This window comes from Electrona antarctica (assembly GCF_951216825.1).
Source record: "Electrona antarctica genome assembly, chromosome: 11".
Lineage (NCBI taxonomy): Eukaryota > Metazoa > Chordata > Actinopteri > Myctophiformes > Myctophidae > Electrona > Electrona antarctica.
In genome coordinates, this window is record NC_136792.1 from 44,643,140 (window position 1) to 44,662,563 (window position 19,424).

The 19,424-nt window shown below is 41.5% G+C and overlaps 1 protein-coding gene across 1 annotated transcript in view; it reads left to right on the forward strand.

Annotated features, from left to right (window-relative positions):
- The first annotated feature begins 1,108 nt into the window (after nt 1-1,108).
- The window catches only part of LOC306932518 (mitochondrial intermediate peptidase-like), a 69,334-nt gene continuing 51,018 nt past the window's right edge, over nt 1,109-19,424 (forward strand). Inside the window, exons 1-10 of the mRNA XM_079514351.1 lie at nt 1,109-1,838; nt 3,220-3,393; nt 5,053-5,141; nt 5,493-5,579; nt 6,542-6,605; nt 6,947-7,129; nt 12,250-12,406; nt 16,527-16,575; nt 17,805-17,865; nt 18,655-18,707. Of these exons, the coding sequence (XP_079370477.1) occupies nt 1,677-1,838; nt 3,220-3,393; nt 5,053-5,141; nt 5,493-5,579; nt 6,542-6,605; nt 6,947-7,129; nt 12,250-12,406; nt 16,527-16,575; nt 17,805-17,865; nt 18,655-18,707 (1,079 nt within the window). The 5' untranslated portion in view covers nt 1,109-1,676. The remainder of the gene's footprint in view (nt 1,839-3,219; nt 3,394-5,052; nt 5,142-5,492; nt 5,580-6,541; nt 6,606-6,946; nt 7,130-12,249; nt 12,407-16,526; nt 16,576-17,804; nt 17,866-18,654; nt 18,708-19,424) is intronic.

Below are 19,424 nucleotides of genomic sequence, written 5' to 3' on the forward strand. Positions count from 1 at the left end.
CCCCAGATGACAGTAAATGTAAGGACTTTTAAGACCTTTATAATACAATGTTTTTAATAAAATTAAAAACAAAACAAAAAAAAAACATTACTGCTTCAAAAGTAATCAACAAAACTGGCCAAACATTGGTCAAATTGTCAAATAACATAAGAAAGAGGCAGAGATTACTTTGAGAGGAGTTTGTAGATCTGCTATTTTCACTATTTGTGACCAGATTTGACTGAGAGCTTAATGAAATGAATGCTTAATGTAGCTATAGGTGTAATGTTAGAGACCACAGAAGTGATGGCCTGTTTTTCATCCTAGTTGTCCTATAGCCTTAATACTCATGTACCTCTTCTCAGAGGGTAGGAGCACAAACAGGCCATGGGAGGGATGATGGGGGTCCATAATGATGCTGGTGGATCTTCTGGTTGGCACCAACAAGGAGGGAACAGAGGCACCGATGATCCTCCCAGCTGTCTGTCACGGCCTGAAAAGGTTGAGAACCACTGGTCTACATCAGGATTATTTAATGATGGTTTTCAGGCCAAGGACCCCTTATAGCTGAGAGAAAGATTAAGCAGGGACACACACAAATTACAATACAATGAATACATATTACACATTTTCATAGATAGATTCATATAGACTTGTTTGACAAGTGTTGTGTTTTTGGTCTGGGTACTTTAGTATAATTAGTCAGTCCAATCCAATCTGAATCCAACATATAGGCCTGGTTAGAACAACACTTTTTTGTGTTTTTTTCGTCTTCCCAAAACAAACAAATTTCCTATTTTTGTTTTTTTAATAGAAAAATCACAAAAATGGTGAATGGTGAATTTGTTGGTTTAATTTGAAAACAAACCTTTCCTTTTTCTGGTCCAGAATTGAAAAATTGTGAAAACGCTAATAAAAAAGGGCACAGAATGGTCAGGGCCATGGGATTGTAGCCTGGCTAATAAGCCAGACCGAATCAGCCGTTGGCAAAAAAAAATGCCTGCCGGAGTCTGGTTTATTCATAGATATATATATCTATGGGTTTATTAGCCAGGCTAATGGTATTGGTCGTTGGGTCCTCAGACTTGTAGGCACATAAGCGGTCCCAGAAAGAAACTACAAAAATATTGTCGCTCGTGTATTACGTCATTACAAAGAACCAGGCAGGCATGTACGCATGCAGTGTTTTTCGTCTGTGTACATTTCGACAATATGTTATTACATTGGCTACTCAAAATGTATGAGGACTCCCTTGTAACCTTCTGAAACTGTAGTAGCATCTATATATGGGCTCTTCTTTGTATTTTTTTTAGACGTTGTTAAACGTTCCTCTTTTCTTTTAAATGTAAACGTAGCCACGGGCAGTCAAACGAAAACACAAGACCTAAACACTCGGGTAGATCTTAGCTTTGACAATGCTAACATGTGGAAGCAATGTTTACTAGTAGTTTGACAGCTCACCCTCAGAAAGCAACGACACAATAGGTTGTTGTTAATTTCACAGAGGACGCGTGTTATTTTGACGATTATTATTTATTATTAGTATTTTTTACTTATCACCTTGAAATTCAAGGCTTGAATGCTATTATAAAGTTAAAGTTTGATACTGCGGGGCTGACTTTGGTGGCCGAACAAACATCTTGAACTCCCGAACAGGCGGCTCGGGGTTTACTGCAGTCAAACACTGGACTGAAATCATGTCTGCGTGCAGCACAGTCAGACGATTGCTTTTCTTAGCAAAGCACAAAGGAATAGCACCATATGTCCGAACTCGGAAACATGTTACGACGTGGTCCCCAGTGGGAGCTGCCTTCAACACAAATCCCCAGAGGAGACTGGAGCTGTCTGACAACAACGTGGTTTGTATAATTAATTTCAGTCTATAGTCTTCAGTGGCTGAACGGCTAATTGCACTGAGTTCAGTGTAGAATAAGCAATGAAAGAATTGATTCTTTCATATACCGTACACATGATTTATATTAAAGCTATACTATGCAGCCACATGTTGTGCAGTGGTCTGTGACAGGGTTCAAAGTCATTGTTCCTGTACTCTAAGGTCAAATAAGAAGAGCTTCAATAACTTACCATAGCTGTAAATCTGTGGGAAAAAAATAAAAACGCCCCATCAGACATACAGTACAAACAAGATGCTAAAACAAGATGTCTCGATATTTCTGTTCTAAATGTTGTTTATGTTTGTTCAGCTTTCAGCATGATCATCATGGAGTACCTTCGGCCATGTATGATTTTGCAAGCCTGTTTCAGAACTCTTTCCAGTCACTTTTAGGCCCAAACCGCACCAATGCAACGCCTTGCAACAAAACAGTTTTAACTTTTAAGGACATGTCACACCAATGAAAGTCATTGGTCAGTGGCAGCGGTGGCCGAACGGATAGCGGCGCGGTCTTGATACCGGAAGGTTCCTAGTTCGAATCAGCCGTCCGACACGTTAAAATTACCACCGCTGAAGTGCCCTTGAACAAGGCATTGAACCACTACGATGAAATGTGTTCTATGAGCAGGGCCTGGCTGGAAACAAGTTCTTGAGCTTAGCCCAGATACCCTGGGTAAATATAGATTTCATTTCATTTCATTTCATTTCATTGCAACAAAACAGTTTTAAGGACATGTCACACCAATGAAACTCATTGCAACAAAACAGTTTTAAGGACATGTCACACCGATGCAGATCCTTGCAACTCACACTGGGGATAATGGTTTCATGCGACTACATGCAACTAGTACTACTCACAACTGTTTGGTTGCAAGGAGTTGGAGAATCATTGGGCCTTAAGCCCTAACCACACCAAAGGGTCGCCATGCAACTCCTTGGGTCCAAACGGTTGCAATGAGTTGCATGGTGACCCTTTGGTGTGGTTTGGGCCATTGAATTCCGTGCGATGAATCACTAGGGACAACGCGTGTCAACGTGCAACAGGACATATCACACCGCTGGGACAACGCTAACACCGTCTCGACCCTTTGGTGTGGTTAGGGCTTTAGTCTGGCCGACAGTCAAGGAACTGTGAGGGCTGCATACTGTAGATACCCCAGCACCAGGTGCACATAGCCTGTGTAGATCGGTACCAATTCAGGGTCTGACTTGGAGTCTTGGACCCTAAATTTCTTCAGGTGACATAGGACAAAAGGCTTTCTATTGACTGAGGTCAACATATAGTCCACCTGGCTGTCCCATTTCATGTCCCATGTTGACGTTCTTTGACCTCCATTCATTCTCAGGGTTTGTTTGGTGTGCCGGAGCTGACGTCACCTGCCGGTTTCGAGGTTGCAACAAAAGCGGCTCTGAAGAGAACTCGGGAGCTGGTAGACAAAACTTGCAGCTGTATCCCAGGGGCCGAGACGGTGGAGGCTTTTGACCAGCTCTCGGATGGTCTGTGTAAAGTGGCTGACCTGGTAAGGATGCTCAGGATACAAGATATTTTAGCCCATTTAAGACCTGAGACCAGATTCTACATATGTCTTCTAAATCGTTGTGTTTCTAACTATTCATGTCAAAGACCCCAACAATTATTTGTAATTGGCCGCTGACCCCCATCTGAAAATATGTTGTTCCAGGCCCCCCCCCCAGAAGCAAAGGTATGAGTTAAAAAACACACTTGTGTGAATTGAAGGGTGCTCTTATCATACAGACATCATCATACATCACATTCCGTGCTCATCACAAATGTGGTTTCGGCCAATCACATTAATGTGGTGATCAGCCAATCAAATCATCGCTAAAATTCACACGCACACAAAGCTGAGCATAGGAGGGTCTATAGCGCCCCTCAAAAAGTTAGCTGTGAAAGAATATTTATTCAAAGAATTGCACACGTTTTCACGATTTTTCAAAAATAGCAGATCTACGTAGCTAACTAGCTATGAGCTTTGTATATCTGCTATTTTTCAACATTTAAAGTTTAAAATAATGGTTAAAGTAAGTGGTTAAAAGCTAAGGTGACACGGATGCGTTCCAGGTCTTGATGGGTTAATATGGTGCATTAATGATACCAAATGAGTTTGCGACTTTGCGTATAGTACTGTACTTAACACAAATTAGGTTGATTGATAGTAGAAAGAGTTTGCTTTGCCATGTGGTGGTCCAGTGATAAGAATGTAAAGAAAATGTACAATAGGCTTGGCCCTAGAATGTATGTGATTTTACAGCCATATATCTATCGGTCCTATCCCCGCCCGGTTAGCAGACTGATCTAGGCAGGCTTTTAATGTGTCACGCTGCATGTGTCGCCCAATAACGAATTCCAGAGACTTAAGAGTCAGATATTGTCCACTAGTTTCATATCCATTCAAAAGTTCTGGCAGAAAATGTGTTTTGTAAAATATCTCCACTTTTCCACAGGCTCCACAGTGCACACATCATTCTCTGTCCTCGATGGGGCCGGACCCGAAACGAAATGACTGCTGGTCTGAACAAACTTCCTTTGGGAACAGTCTATGTTTGGGAAGCACAAACGTATGGGGCACACAATTGACACGTGCATTGCGATTGGTGTGGTAATTCATCACACCACCTGCCAATTGTGTGCCCCATCCTTTGTTTTAAATTGCCCACCTATTAGCAAGTCGGCTAAACCGGTTTCACCTATCGGCCGGAGTTGCACACAGTTTGCAATATTGGCTAAAAACAGTCAATTCTTGAGGGCTAGCATGATAAGCTATAATGATTACATTGGTTGCTAATCAATTTACAATTTAGGCATTTAGCAGACGCTCTTCATCCAGAGCAACTTACAGTAAGCAAGAACAAAAACATGGTAATACATCAAATATATAAAAGTAAATAGTCATCATGAATCATACAGTGGAATATATATATAATGAAACCATGCGTATACACTATAGAGTGCTATGTCTACATAAAAATGCTATCTAAGTTACACAAGCTGTAAGGTCGTCGAGGCTAGGGCAAGTGCTACGGCAAATGCTACGGGCTAAGATGAGTCTGAAGAGGTGGGTGGGTTTTCAGACTACGGCGGAAGATTGGGTGTGAGTCTGCAGTTGTAATTGCAATGGGAAGTGCATTTCAACTGTGATATTTCCTACTTTCACCAGGCTGACTTTGTGAAAGTGGCCCATCCAGATCCAGCCTACCGTGAGGCTGCAGAGAAGACCTGTGTAGAGATTGGCACAGTGGTAGAGAAGTAAGTCCAATGCGATATTTATCTCACCATGAATGAACCTGGTTGTGCACTAATACACCACAATACACACAGCGTATAGTATACTAAATCAAACACATAGAAGGCCATACTCGTACTGTTGCTGAGCTCATACTAATAATCATTACATTAGTAATATTGTCATCACCTGTGAGGGTGAGCTGTGTAATTTCCCTGAGGGGGGGGGGGTATACTGAGCACACCCTTGGAAAAACACTTGGAAATCATTACCAGAAAAGAGTGAAACTTAAAACTTATAGGAAACTGGAAATCATTGTATTATTGCATGTGACATGATACGGTATGTTTAGATTGTATCTCTGTATTTTTCAGGCTCAATACCAACGTGGAGCTGTGTAAGAGCCTAAAGGACCTGATGGAAAAGCCAGATACTGTATCTCAGCTGGACCCTGACACAAGGTAATATTTAGGTTGTGTGTGGAGACCTGTTAAATAAGCACTGACCTCTATTAGCACCGACCTGTTGTCGAGCTGCGACATTATTGACTCTGTAAAAGTCATCAAATGTGCTAAATAAAAAAATATATGTTTGCGGTCAAGAAAACAAGTGGCCAAGATATCTACATATACTAAACTATTTATTGTAAATGGTGCATTTATAAAGAGCCCGTTCCCAAAGCGCTTTCCAATATGTATTCGATCACACACCGATGGCAGAGGCAACCATGCAAAGGCACCAACCTGCTCATTGGTAGAAGTTAGGGGTTGCTGTCTTGCTCAACGACACTTCAATACTAAGGAGAACCTTCCAATTCCCAGGCAGCCGGCACCTCCTGAGCCACTGCCAAATTGGGGGGGGGGGGGGGGGGGGGGGGGGGGTACTCGCATGTTTTACTTTAGTAAAAGTATTAATACTGCAATGTAGATGTACTCCGTTACAAGTAGAAGTCCTGTATTAAAAATGTACTTGAATAAAAGTACAAAAGTATCTGCATCAAAATGTACTTAAAGTACTAAAAATTAAGAATGTCCCGTTTCACAAGTTCAAAGTGTGTGCAAAATCTTTTGAAAATAGATGCGACCCATTGTGAGCTTGTAGATTGGCTACTTTCAAATGGTCGAAATGTTTATAGGGTGGTTAATGTACGTTTTTCTAATACATTTTTTCCAAAGTAACTAGTAACTAAACTTTTCAAATAATTGTAGTGGATTAAAAGTAAAAATCTGTGATCTGAGATGATATGTAGTGGAGTAGAAGTAAAAGTGTTGGAAATTGGAAATACTCAAGTAAAGTACAAATACCTCAAAATTGTACTTAAGTAATGTACCTAGTTACTTTACAGTTTACACCACTGCCCGCCTGATATGTAAATGGTGTTGAAAGGAGAGTCTCTTTCTGTGTCCCTTGTTTTCCTATCTAGACGAGTGGCGGAGCTGTTCCTGTTCGACTTCGAGATCAGTGGAATTCACCTCGACGACAAACTGGTAAGAAAGTGTTTAAAAAGTTTGGAATTATAATGTTAGGTGAATTCCTTCGTAGAGGACATTACTTGTTAATAGGTGGATGTCAAAACTTCAGCTTTTATTATACCTTTTTATTTTTGGGGGGCATTTGAAGACATTTTGTGTGTAATTGTAATTGGCTCATATAGACCTGATTATAGAGTTTTCTTGATACACTGTTTATTGTCAAGCCGGCCACCCAAGATTTTGCTTTGCTTCCAACGACAATTTTGACTTCATCAAAAATATCTCAAGATTCTGGATTCTGGTAATACAATCGTTTTCTGTAGTATAATCGATTCACTAATGTGTGTTGTTTTCAGAGGAAAGAGGCGGTGGCCCTCCACGTGAAGCTGTTGGATCTGAGCCACGAGTTTCTGGTAGGCTCTCACATGCCAAACAGGATCGCGAGGTCCGCCATTCCCGAGCATCTCCATCAGCACTTTGGAAGCGAGGGCAGTTTCATCCAGGTCGGAGGACTGCATGCCGATTCCCCGGACGACTTGGTATGTGTTCTGCTCTGCTACAGCTCAGCAGTGGTGGAAAAAGTACTCGCATGTTTTACTTAGGTAGGTACGGAGCCCCTGAGTGGACATGGTAAGAAAAATAAATGATCTCGTCTGGACAAGATAATATCTCGTCCCTACAAGATATTATCTCGTCCGGACGAGATAATATCTCGTCCGGACGAGATAATATCTCGTCCGGACGAGATAATATCTCGTGGGAACTAAAGTTCTCAAATAATTGTAGTGGAGTAAAAGTACAATATTTGCCTCTGAAAAGTATTGGAAATATCAAGTCTCAAGTAAAGTTCAAATACCTAAAAAATTTACTCAAATACAGTCCACCACTGCAGCTCAGTAAACCTTATTTTGACATCTTTTCCACCAGGGTCGAACCAGTCCGGTTCTTCTTTTTCCCCTGCCTAATATTGAACCAGTTCAGAGTGTTTCCACTGAAAATGAATCGGTTCAGAAGAACCCTAAAAGTTGGTTAGGAGGAACTGGAACCAAACAATGGCTGCCGTCGGTTCCGTGAAAGCACCACGGTTCCAAGAATCCAGAACGGAACCTGTTCTAGAACCAAAGTTATTTCGGTGAAACAGGGGCCTGTGTTTATTTTCTGTCCATATGGGGTTTGTGCGTGTATTCGTCAGCAGGGGGGGCCATTGGTATATGGATTAAATTAAAGGAATAACGCTGAATCAAGCACAATCCTTATGCACTCTTTTTTTTGTTCGGTGTAAAGTACATTTACTTAAGTACTGTACGAAGTACAATGTACTTTTTTATTTGTACTTTACTTGAGTATTTCCAATTTCCAGTACTATTGGTATTACTTCTACTCCACTACTTCTCGGATCCAAATATTGTATTTTTTCTCCACTACATTTTTTGAATTGTACTAGTAGTACATTCGTTACTACTAGTTACTTGGTAGATTTTGATTATTGTCCTAATTTACGTCATAGGTGTCTGAGCAAATCGACATGTTATGCCATGATGATGTACGATAAGAGCTCCCCCTGACTTCACACGGGTGTGATGTTTATTGTAGGGATAGCCCCTTGAGATACAGCATCTCATTTTCAACATATGAACATGAACCAGATACATAGAAACATACAGTACACAGATACAGATAATATACAGATACATACATATACAGAGATAGCTTGCTCCCCCTCTTCCACCCACCACATAAACAAAGGCCACAGAGCACATACATCAGTGTATATGTAAATACTGGTACTTGTCAGATTAGAAGCATAAACAAGTTGAATCAAGATGTGAATGTAAGGAAGTCCTGAAGCGACCGAAGGATGAATGATCTATAGGAGCCACAGGCCCAAAAGCTCAACGGTTAAGGATTAACCTGTGATGTCATGACATATTTTTTATTTGCGTTTTTGAGTGGTGTAAACCACTCCTACGACTGGCTTTGTTAGTTTACGTGTCTGTTCGTACCAATGTTAGTTTACGTGTCTGTTCGTACCAAAAAATGAGCATGGTTGCTATGGTCACCCAGTTCACACGGGTGTGATTTCATTACGTCAGACATTACGTCAGACCACAGTTGATCAGTCTATATAAGACCTTACACCACTCAGTTCACACGGGTGTGATTTTTTAAGTAAGTATATCATTTGTTATGAATGATTTGTTAAGTTGCCTTCAGTCGGTTATATCATATGCACTTTGTTTGAATGTCCAAGTGAGTGCTAATACCACTACCCAGCAAACACAACCTGCACTTAAAATGTTACTCAAGTAAGAGTAAAGAAGTACTTGCTTTTAAGTAACAAACAAAAAAATGTAAGTACAAATTTGGGTGCCACATGTCGTCATGTCTGAAATCCAGACGTTGAAGGAGCACCCCTCAAAAATCAGCCAACCTAAAAGTACTGTGTACTCTACAGCCTTCCTGGAAAGTATTTTTGTACTGCCCGGGATAGAAATCTCTGTCTTTTCAAGCCCATCTGTTGACTGCCCAGAACGGAGACACACTGACTACACCAGGGGTGGGCAACTTTGACGATGGAGAGGGCCACTATATTTCCACACTCACTCCAGAGGGCCATGTTGCATATTACTGTCGTAGCAAAAATAGCCGATCTACAAGCTCAAAACGCGTCGCACCGCCGCACACGACACGTTTTGAGCTTGTAGATCAGCTATTCTTGCTATTATTTGAATTGAAATCTTTTTTATTGGAATCCTGAAAAATAACCTTTTTATTTAATTTCAAATGAATTTAGTTATAGTTATGTTAATTTTATGAACTAAATCCAAACACATTGGACATACAAAAGCAGGTCATGTTTGCATGTTTGGAATTGTAACAGCTGAAATCAATAATATATCAGTATTCTTGCGAAACCCCTTAATTCCGGTTGGTCCGTCATCAAAAGTCTTCCCCCTCCATTATAGCGGACGGGAGGAAAAATCTTCTAAACACTGATATCTCTGAACCTAAATCACAGATTACGATTCTAATCAAAACCACGTTTTTTGACGGCCCATCTCGGTCCCGTCGCCAGTCGAGGTAGAATTCATGCCTCGGGTGGTCAGCGATTCTCCCACGAGTGTTTCGGTTAGATGCTAATGCTATCTGGGGACTACCATTTTTGCTGAGCCTGGGAGTCGATGGCCGCTGATGGGGCGCTTGTTTTACAGGTTAGGGTTAGGTTTAGGCATAATTTTTGTGAGGTCATATTATAACCCCGCCCTACTAGTAGTAGCCGGCGCTGTAAATCAAGCGCCGGCTAGTACATGTAGGAATTGTTGATGTTGTTGACCAAACAAGTGAAACAAGTCTCTTTTGCCCTCATTTCTTGGATGTGTTGGTTTTGGAGATGCTCCTTTGATTCAACCAAACACTTATTTTCTTCAGCTAGTGCCTGTCTATGCTTCTCCAATGTCTCCTTCTCTATTGACCAACAAATCATTTTGGATCTCAGTTTTTTCTGCGTGAGGTGACTGAGGTCCACTTGGTTTTGGAGTTTCCCCTTTGCTTCAGCCAAAGACTTATTTTCTTCAGCTAGTGCCTGTCTCTCCTTCTCCAATGTCTCCTTCTCTGTTAACAAACAAACAGTTTGGGATCTCAGTTTGTCCTGTTGGTTTTGGAGTTGCCCCTTTGTTTCAGCCAAAGAGGTATTTTCTTCAGCTAGTTCCTGTCTCTCCTTCTCCAATGTCTCCTTCTCTGTTGACCAAAGAACAGTTTTGCATCTCAGTTTGTTCCGCGTGAGGTCCAGATGGTTTTGGAGTTGCCCCTTTGTTTCAGCCAAAGACTTATTTTCTTCAGCTAGTTCTTGTTTCTCCTTCTCCAATGTCTCCTTCTCTGTTGACCAAAGAACAGTTTGGGATCTCAGTTTGTCCAGTTGGTTTTCGAGTTGCCCCTTTGTTTCAGCCAAAGAGGTATTTTCTTCAGCTAGTTCTTGTCTCTCCTTCTCCAATGTCTCCTTCTCTGTTGACCAAAGAACAGTTTGGGATCTCAGTTCGTCCTGCGTGAGGTCCAGTTGGTTTTGGAGTTGCCCCTTTGCTTCAGCCAAAGACGTATTTTCTTCAGCTAGAACCTGTCTCTCCTTCTCCAATGTCTCCTTCTCTGTTGACCAAAGAACAGTTTGGGATCTCAGTTCGTCCTGCGTGAGGTCCAGCTGGTTGTGCAGATGCCCGATTATCTTCTCGTATAAAGCCTCTTTTTCTCCAGCTAGTCCCTGACTCTCCTCCCCCGGTTGCAACACCCTCATTAGCCACAGATAAACCTTGTTTTCCGGCATTTTTCGTTATTGAAGTATTCTGAACCGTCTGACCATGTTTAAATATACCCAGCGTGCCCGAGGAGTGACGTAAGGCAATCACGTGAGATCAGAACCTATATGGCAAAACATTCATATCTGGGCATGCTAGCACATACTAGCCTGGCTAATAAGCCAGACTCAAATCACACTGTCGTGTGGTATTTGAGTCTGGAGATGCTGTGTATGGATCTTGTTTCCCGGGGGGCGGGTTCAAACATTTTCTCTGTGACGCAATTGGTCAGAGCTACTGTCAGTCAAAGGTCTCAAGCATTGAACGTCACTGTACCAAAGCCCGCCCATATTGCATACCGTGTCCCGATTGGCCACACCAGTTCTCTGGTGTAGGAAATGGGCGTACAATTGAGCCTCTCCAGACCGTAATCCGCCGGCAGGCACTTTTTGAGTGGTGCAAACCACTCCAATAACCAGCTTTGTCTGTATGTGTGACTGTGTCTATGTATGTGTGTACCTGTACGTGGGGCCACGTATGGTGAGCATGGTCGCTATGGTTAGTGTGTGACGTCAGTGCACCACTCAGTTCACACGGGGGGGATTTTTTCTATTCACTTGGCCATTAAGGTCCACAGAATGGGGAGGTCTGCTCTGCCGGAAACATTGCGAAAAAAAGTTATGGCCATTTTTGTATACCCCACCATAGACAACCAATATAAGGCAAAATCTCATCATACTTTAAGTAGCATATGACATGTCAAACTAGGGGGTTTTCATGATTCTGAATCCATTCCAAGCATTAGTTTGCACGAAAAACACCCCACAAATGTGAAGGTCAGCACATTTGGGCAAGTGGATATGGCCGAATTTAGGCCAAGGAGTGTTTTTCGTGCAAAACTAATGCTTGGAATGGATTCAGAATCATGAAAACCCCCTAGTTTGACATGTCACATGCTACTTAATGTATGATGCCATTTTGCCTTATATTGGTTGTCTATGGTGGGGTATACAAAAATGGCCATAACCTTTTTTTCGCGATATTTCCGGCAGAGCAGACCTCTTATTCCGTGGACCTTAATCACCAAATTAATAGAAAAAATATAAATAAAAAGTATGTCATGACATCACAGGTCCTCTCAAATTTTGGGTGGCTGGCTCCCCGGCTACTAAGAGATAGAGGAAGATTATTCTAATCAGATGGGGCTTTGTAGCAGAAAGACCTCCGTACAACCACATTAATTGATTTTTGCTATTTTAAAGTAATGGTATTGTAGATGTCTTAAGTGGATATGACGAAGTAGATTGGGCCAAACACTGCTTCAAATCAATACTAGTCCAACTGAACTGGTGTTGCCGTCTCGACATTCTCAGGTTCGGGAGATCGCCTACAGGATCTACCTCTACCCCAACGCGGAGCTGATGAGGTGCCTTGAGGAGCTGCTGGAATGCAGGACCAAACTGGCCAAGCTGGTGGGCTACGAGTCCTATGCACACCGGGCTTTAAAAGGAACCATGGCTAAGAGTCCAGGTAATGTAAGAAATAGGGTTATATTATATGTGCCACTTTTTTTATTTATTTTTTCATATCTGCATGGAGGATGATTCTGATGTCGCCATGAAGTGGGTGAAATTATTATTCGATTAGATACACACGGGCACATACAGGAGCGTCTTAGGAGCATAAATGTGGTTTTAATGTATACCCTCACTAAAAACGCCGGGCCAACGCTCCACACGTCCCAAACTCTTCTCCCTTCTGGCCCCAAAACTGTGGAATGCACTCCCCGTTGCAGTCAGAACTGCGGCATCACTCCCAATCTTCCGCCGTAGTCTGAAGACCCACCTTTTCAGACTCCATCATGGCCCATAGGACTTATCCTACCCCCTTAGATAGCACTTTTTAGACTTAGATAGCATTTGAAACAGACTTATAGCATGTCATGTAGACAGCACAATAATTGCATTGTATATAGTCATAGCACATCATAGTAGCCTACATATGTATAGCATAGTATATATGTATAGTTAATATGTATAGTGTCATTATATAGATATGTTCTAGTTACGTTCTTAGCTTACGCATGTTTCTTGATAAATGCATTTTATATATGTGATGTATTCCCATACTTTTGTTCCTGCCTAATGTAAATCGCTCTGGATTAAGAGCGTCTGCTAAATGCCTAAATTGTAAATTGTAAATTGTAATGTCCAGCCCATAAGAATCCACTGTAATGCATATGTACTTGGTTAAAACAATCCTACTGGAGGAGATGATATTGATTTGAATACATTTTCAGATGGGTGGTGTCTTTTATTTTTTTTAATCAACATTTGTTTTATGTCAATAGATGGTGTTTTATATTTTCATATGCCACATGATTGAGTTACTCGTAATGCTGACAGACAGACATTGTATTGAGGTCAATGTATTTACAGTAATTTGAACATATCACACTGCTGTAAAAAACTAAACTAAACAAATGATATCGGTATCTATGCTGTCGTGGGTTATGGGGTGCACAATGCAATGTTCAGGTCAAGGTTGGCCTTAGGAATGAAAGCCTAGGGTGGATGCAGACTGGGGTTGAGGGAAGAGGGAGAAAGTGTGACCGGAGTTACATGGATGGGGCTTTTAGGGGGGGCGGAATCCTCACAAGCTTTTATCTCTTGTTTTGGTTCCTCTTGTCCTTGGCAGAGGCAACAGATGGGTGACGCAAGAAGTCAAATATGTTGGAGAAAACACATTTTAACATTGCTAAGGCTCATGTTCATATTCTTTCCACAAAAAGAATATCTGCGGTACCGTAAAAAGCTGAAATCGTTAATAAAGTGCACTGAATATAAGGTACCATGCAGTTGCAAGCACTGAATATAAGGTACTATCCAGGCAGTTGAAAGCAATTTGTCCAGTGCTGAAGATCTGCTGAATCTCTCAGCTCCTCTTCTGACTTGCAGTAGAGGGCCACTGATAAGCGCCTCAACATTCAGAGAACCGACTGTATATAACAGGTCACCGAAGTCTCGTTACTTGAGACTGTTGTTTCGACAATAATTGGTCCCTGTGTGCACTATGATGGTTTTCACAGTAGGATTTGCTGCCACAATATCCAGAAATATTCCATTGATGTCAGAGACCATAACTTTGGGAAGGCATCATATTTGTGTCTTCTTATGGGACATGCTTCTTACATCTTTTACAGCAGTCAACCGCATTCAGAATCGGTCGTTGGCTATCCCCGTAGCGTTTTACTTTATGACTTACTCTCGGTCGCTATGTGTTAACAAGAGGTTATTCAGGTCATCAGACGGTCTTCCAAGGTCATGCAACAGTTGAGCAAATCTGTTCTCCAGTTGCGCACTTGGTTGTCGGGGAGGTTTGTTCCTATTTCTCCCTTTCACAACGTTCCACGGCTGATCGGTTGAAGAGGCTCTATGCCCGGATGATGATGATGATGATGATGCAGGTCAGCCAGTTGTATCAAACATCTCAGGCCTCTGAGCTCTGCCTGTGCCTTGTCCTCTCATTTCCCAGTGAAAGGAATTATTCTTGGGCTTTACTCAAAGAAAGTTCCAGCTTCCCTGTTTCTTTGGAGTCTTGTTGGTGCTAATTGGCCGTGTGTTGCTGCTACTATAGCATAATCTTGTTCACTGTTTTGAGTCCATGGTGTCATTCCTACCTTAAACCAGGGCTACATCAAAGTGCGTACAGTATGTGTGGCCTGTGAGAATATTGTGTGTGCATTCTATCCTCCAGGAACAGAACTGCGCAGAATGCGCACACACACGTTTAATGTTGCAGGACTCGAAACAGTGACCGTTTATGATTAATATGGGTGGGCCTTTGTAGGCATCGTAGCCTTCACTTAATTTAGGTACTGTATGTAGGCTATTGAGAATAATACAATAATTTGTTTTAATAAATCAAACTTTTGCAATCAATCTATTATACACACTAATGTTGTTTCATAATCACAAGCATCGTGTTGCAACCCCCTATTGCCTGTTGCCTACAGAGAGATTGCACAATCTCACACACGATAGCACAGTCTATGAAACACACATTTCTGGCAAAATAGTATTCATCATGATTGACAAATGATGTTATTCATAATGGTGGATATATGGAGAAAAGCAATCCGTTTGGGCCAGGGAGTCTTCATTTTAATTAACTCTTTTATTGCCGTTTTCTTCTTGCGTGTGTTTGTGTTTTTTTAATTTTTTGTTTTTGTTTATCTCTCTCGGTTTGTTTCTACATTTGAGTACCACAGACGAAAAACAGTCTTAAGTCCAAATTTCAGACTGACCCCTCCACGAAAAGGCCTCGTTGTCCTGAACCCTTATCTATCATTTATATATTATGGATCAATAGTGTGGACTTAGACTGTTATTCGTCTGTGGTACTCATTTGTTAAAACATTTTTTTATTGCCACCTACGTACATATTCGTACCATATACATATTCGCCTCCAGGCCGGGAAACTGGAAATGAAAATGACCAAATATAGGCCAAAAGCTCTGGCTGGGTTTACAGTACCTACACCCTGCTGCCACCTCACAGCACAGAAATAATGAATGAATTAATATATATCAATTTCAAATTGATTAGGCCTACATCATTTCAGTCTGATCAGTTAAATGGTAAATGGTGCATTTATATAGTGCCTTTATCCAAGGCTCTTTACATAGATGTGCATTACATTCACCCATTCACACATATTCATACACCGATGGCGGCGGAAACCATGCAAGGCACCAACCAGCACATCAGGAGCAATTAGGGGTTCAGTGTCTTGCTCAAGGACACTTCGACACTAACTCTGGGGGAGCCCCGGATCGAACTGGGAACCTCACGGTTCCCATATGGCTGTTCTACTGCCCCTCTGCCTCTGAGCCATTGCCGCCCGTTAACATATTGACAGCTTTGATTGAATATGACGGTTTATTTTGACAGCCTTGAGTCTGTAGTGTTTGATTCTGAAGTGTTTTCAGGTGTAGAAGGAAACACAATGAACTTTCTGTGACAATAGTGCTGCACATTTCTTGCTCAAATGTGAATCTCGAGTTTCCTCCCTGAAATTTGTTATTAAAAAACATAAGAGTAACTAAAATGAATTTGACAGCCAACTAGTGCTGTACGAACGATTCTTCACAATGTGAGATTGCTTGGGTGTCTACATTTTGATCTCGATCTTTTTTCGATTAATTGTGCAGCACTATGTGACAATGAGCCTGAAAAACAGGCAAATTTTTGGGTGAATTGGCAATTATTTTACATTGATAAAATAGACTGGTACAATAATTGATGTCAGTTAGTTGGAACTTTCCAGATGCATCGTACGTGCACGTCTGGTGTAGCCGCAGCGTTTCTTCTTCTTTATTAGGATCCCATTAGCTTCCACAAAGTGGTGGCTAGTCTTCCTGGGGTCCACACAAAAATGTATACAATAAAAACAGACAAAATGTAGTTATCAGCATAAACCGTGAAGTCGCTCTGCATTTAACAGACAACCAATTGTCAAAAATACAGTGTTTACACAAAATACAAACAATAAAATAAGGTACAAAAAAAGTGTTTGAACTAGATTTGTCATGTTTGTCATGTTTGTGGGCTGAAGCGTTCTTCTTGTTCCATTTCTTCATTTCTACAGACACGGTGATGAAGTTCTTGCAGCTGCTGACAGACAAACTGGCAGACAGGTACGGCCTTCCTCATTATCATTCTACCAGTGATCTTTGAATATCACCTTTAAAAGGAATGCATGTCCAAGTGCTTCAAAATGTCATATACAATTGCAGTATTAACAGTGGTGGTCACAGCAGATTACCGGTATATACATTTGGGACAACTACTTTACAGCAGCTTACATGCTTAACACTACATACGTTTTTTCGAAGCATATATTAAATACAAAAAGAGAAAGTTAATGGTTCCACTTCATAATTATTAGTTAATCAAATAGCATGCAGTTCAGTTCAAACAAAACACAAAAAAAATAAAGCACTGCCATTCCTAATGTAGTGATGAGCGGGATTCGAACACTCGCCAAACCAACGTGCACCCTACCGTGCCAATAGGGCTGAGCTCGATTGGCAGGGCTGTTGCATGCTGGGTCTTGGGAAGTGGGACTTCATGTCCCTCACGCAAGGATCTCACGCTCAACGTCCTGCTGACTATGCCAGATTGTAGCGATGTGCAGGAGAGCGGGATTCGAACAGCAGGCTCCCACTTGCCAAACCCAACGCGCAACCTACTGTGCCAATATGGCTGAGCTCGATTGGCAGGGCTGTTGTGGGCTGGGGGCTAAACAAAAATAGTCTAGATCGTACTGGATTTGTCTCATTTGGTGACCCTCGCGCAGACGAAATGAAAGCCTGGGTATCGAGGCTAGGTGACCCATGACTCACAACCCTATGTTTGGGAAGCACTGAACTAGACCCTTGTCACACCAATGACACCATCTCAACCACAAGGTGACAGACAGTGTGACGGCATCTTTTATTGAGCAAAATGTTAGTGTCACATAAATTAAATGTGAAAGTGTCTTTATATGGATACAACAATATCATATAATCATACAATATGCATATATATGACTATATCCCATACAACAAGGTGTGTTTCCTAGTTTCCCAACAATAACTAAACTGTCAATATCCATTTCAGTTTGTAACTTTATCTCTAAGTAATAAAATCCCACTGTCTCGTTATCCCACAACGATGTGATGTTACTCTGGAGTGTCACACCAGAGGGCCACTATTTTTCTCGTAAATAAATGCCCTAGTTTGCCATTCTGTCTCACAAAACTAGCAAGCTCAAAAGGATCACGCTCAAAATCCAAAAATCCATTTAATTAAAATGATTCCATATCGTCTGCAAAGCTGTATATTAATTTTATTTTATTTTCTATTTTATTTTAACTCGCAGAACCACCAAGGACTTCAACATGATGAGAGAGTTTAAGAAAAAACTCAACCCACATAATGCGGTAAGTACCTCCTTTTTTTTTTTTGTATTGCCAGTGTCACTTAAGTCAAGGATTGGTTTTCTGTCCCCTCTACCTCCTGAACATCTCCCCTGGTCTCCAGTTTTGGAACCACTGCCCTAGGCCTAGAACCGAGGTTCCCAACCACTGGTACGTGTCGTGTACCTGTGCTGGTACGCAGGACATGTCCCACTGGTACGTGAGAAGGGAATCCCGAGTTTTCCCGACCGTGAATCTATAACCGTGTGTCACCAGGATCAATGACAATGATATAACATTATGTTGTGATATAATAATATAGCAGCAGGTAGGCTACATGAGGCCAGTCAACTGTCTTCCGTGTTTTGGTACGATGATGCGTGACCCCCCCACCCCCCAACCATGCCGTTCCGCGAACATTTTATGAACTTTCATCCGGTCCTTGGTAATAGAAAGCCTGGGAACCCCTGGTCTAGAACACTGTTTCTCAATTAGTGGTCAACTAGTTATATGGCCTTGACATTGCCACAAATACATATTTGAATTATCTTCTTTATACACTCGTTTCGCAAGTTGTAATTTATCATACAGATCCTTCCTTGTCTGCACACACCATGCTTGGACCACAATAACGACAAGTATCTGACCTCACTATGAACTTCTCATTGAATCATAATAAATGCTTAATGGCTTATAAGCATGGCAAGCAAATTAAACGTGTCGATTCTTATTTGTTTTGCCATGACACTATGTATCATCCATGCAATCTTGTATTGACACGATGATTCATCATTGTTTTGTAATTCCACCCAGGAGCTACAGCCATGGGATCATCCGTACTTGAGTGGTGTGTTGCGTGCCGAAAGGTGAGTGCTTGGCATCGCACGGTGCACTTAATTTTTCAAGCACGCAGCTGTCATTTGATAAACCTGCTTGATTTATATCTCTGTGGTGATTTGAGGTGTTTGTTGTAACTCCAGCTATGGCTGCAGATTATTATTGTGTTCCCGTTGCTTCCTCGGGTGTCAAGACAGTACAAAAGGTGTTAGGGGAGAACCATGGGAGTTGTACGAGTGTGTTTGTCCCCTGCGTTACATGACTATACCGTCTGGTCTAGCTCTTCTGCTTAATGTCTGAGTCCCTCCCTAATGTTTGTTTTGACTCAGAGTCAGACTGAAGGCTGAAGCGTTATGTAATGTCCTCTTTTTCCCAGCAGTACAGTAGTTTTTACTGTAGTAGCTCATCACCACAACTGAATGAACACAGAGGGGAAGCAGGGACCTGTCAATCACCTCATTTGACCACTCTCCATTAAGACCTGAGGCTGATTCTAAAAATGTCTTCTACAGTTTTCTGAAAAAACTTTTGTTGCCATATCAGTGGTGCTCAAAACTTTCATGTCAAGGACGCCCCAAAAGTATATGTATTTTGCCGCAGAACACCCATCTCAAAATATTTTGTTCCAGGCACCTCCAGAAGCAAAGGTTTGTATTTAAAAATGTTCGCTTAAAATAAATATATATATATATAATCAAAGATTTGCACAAATGTTCAAAAAAATTCAAAAGTAGCAGATCTACAAG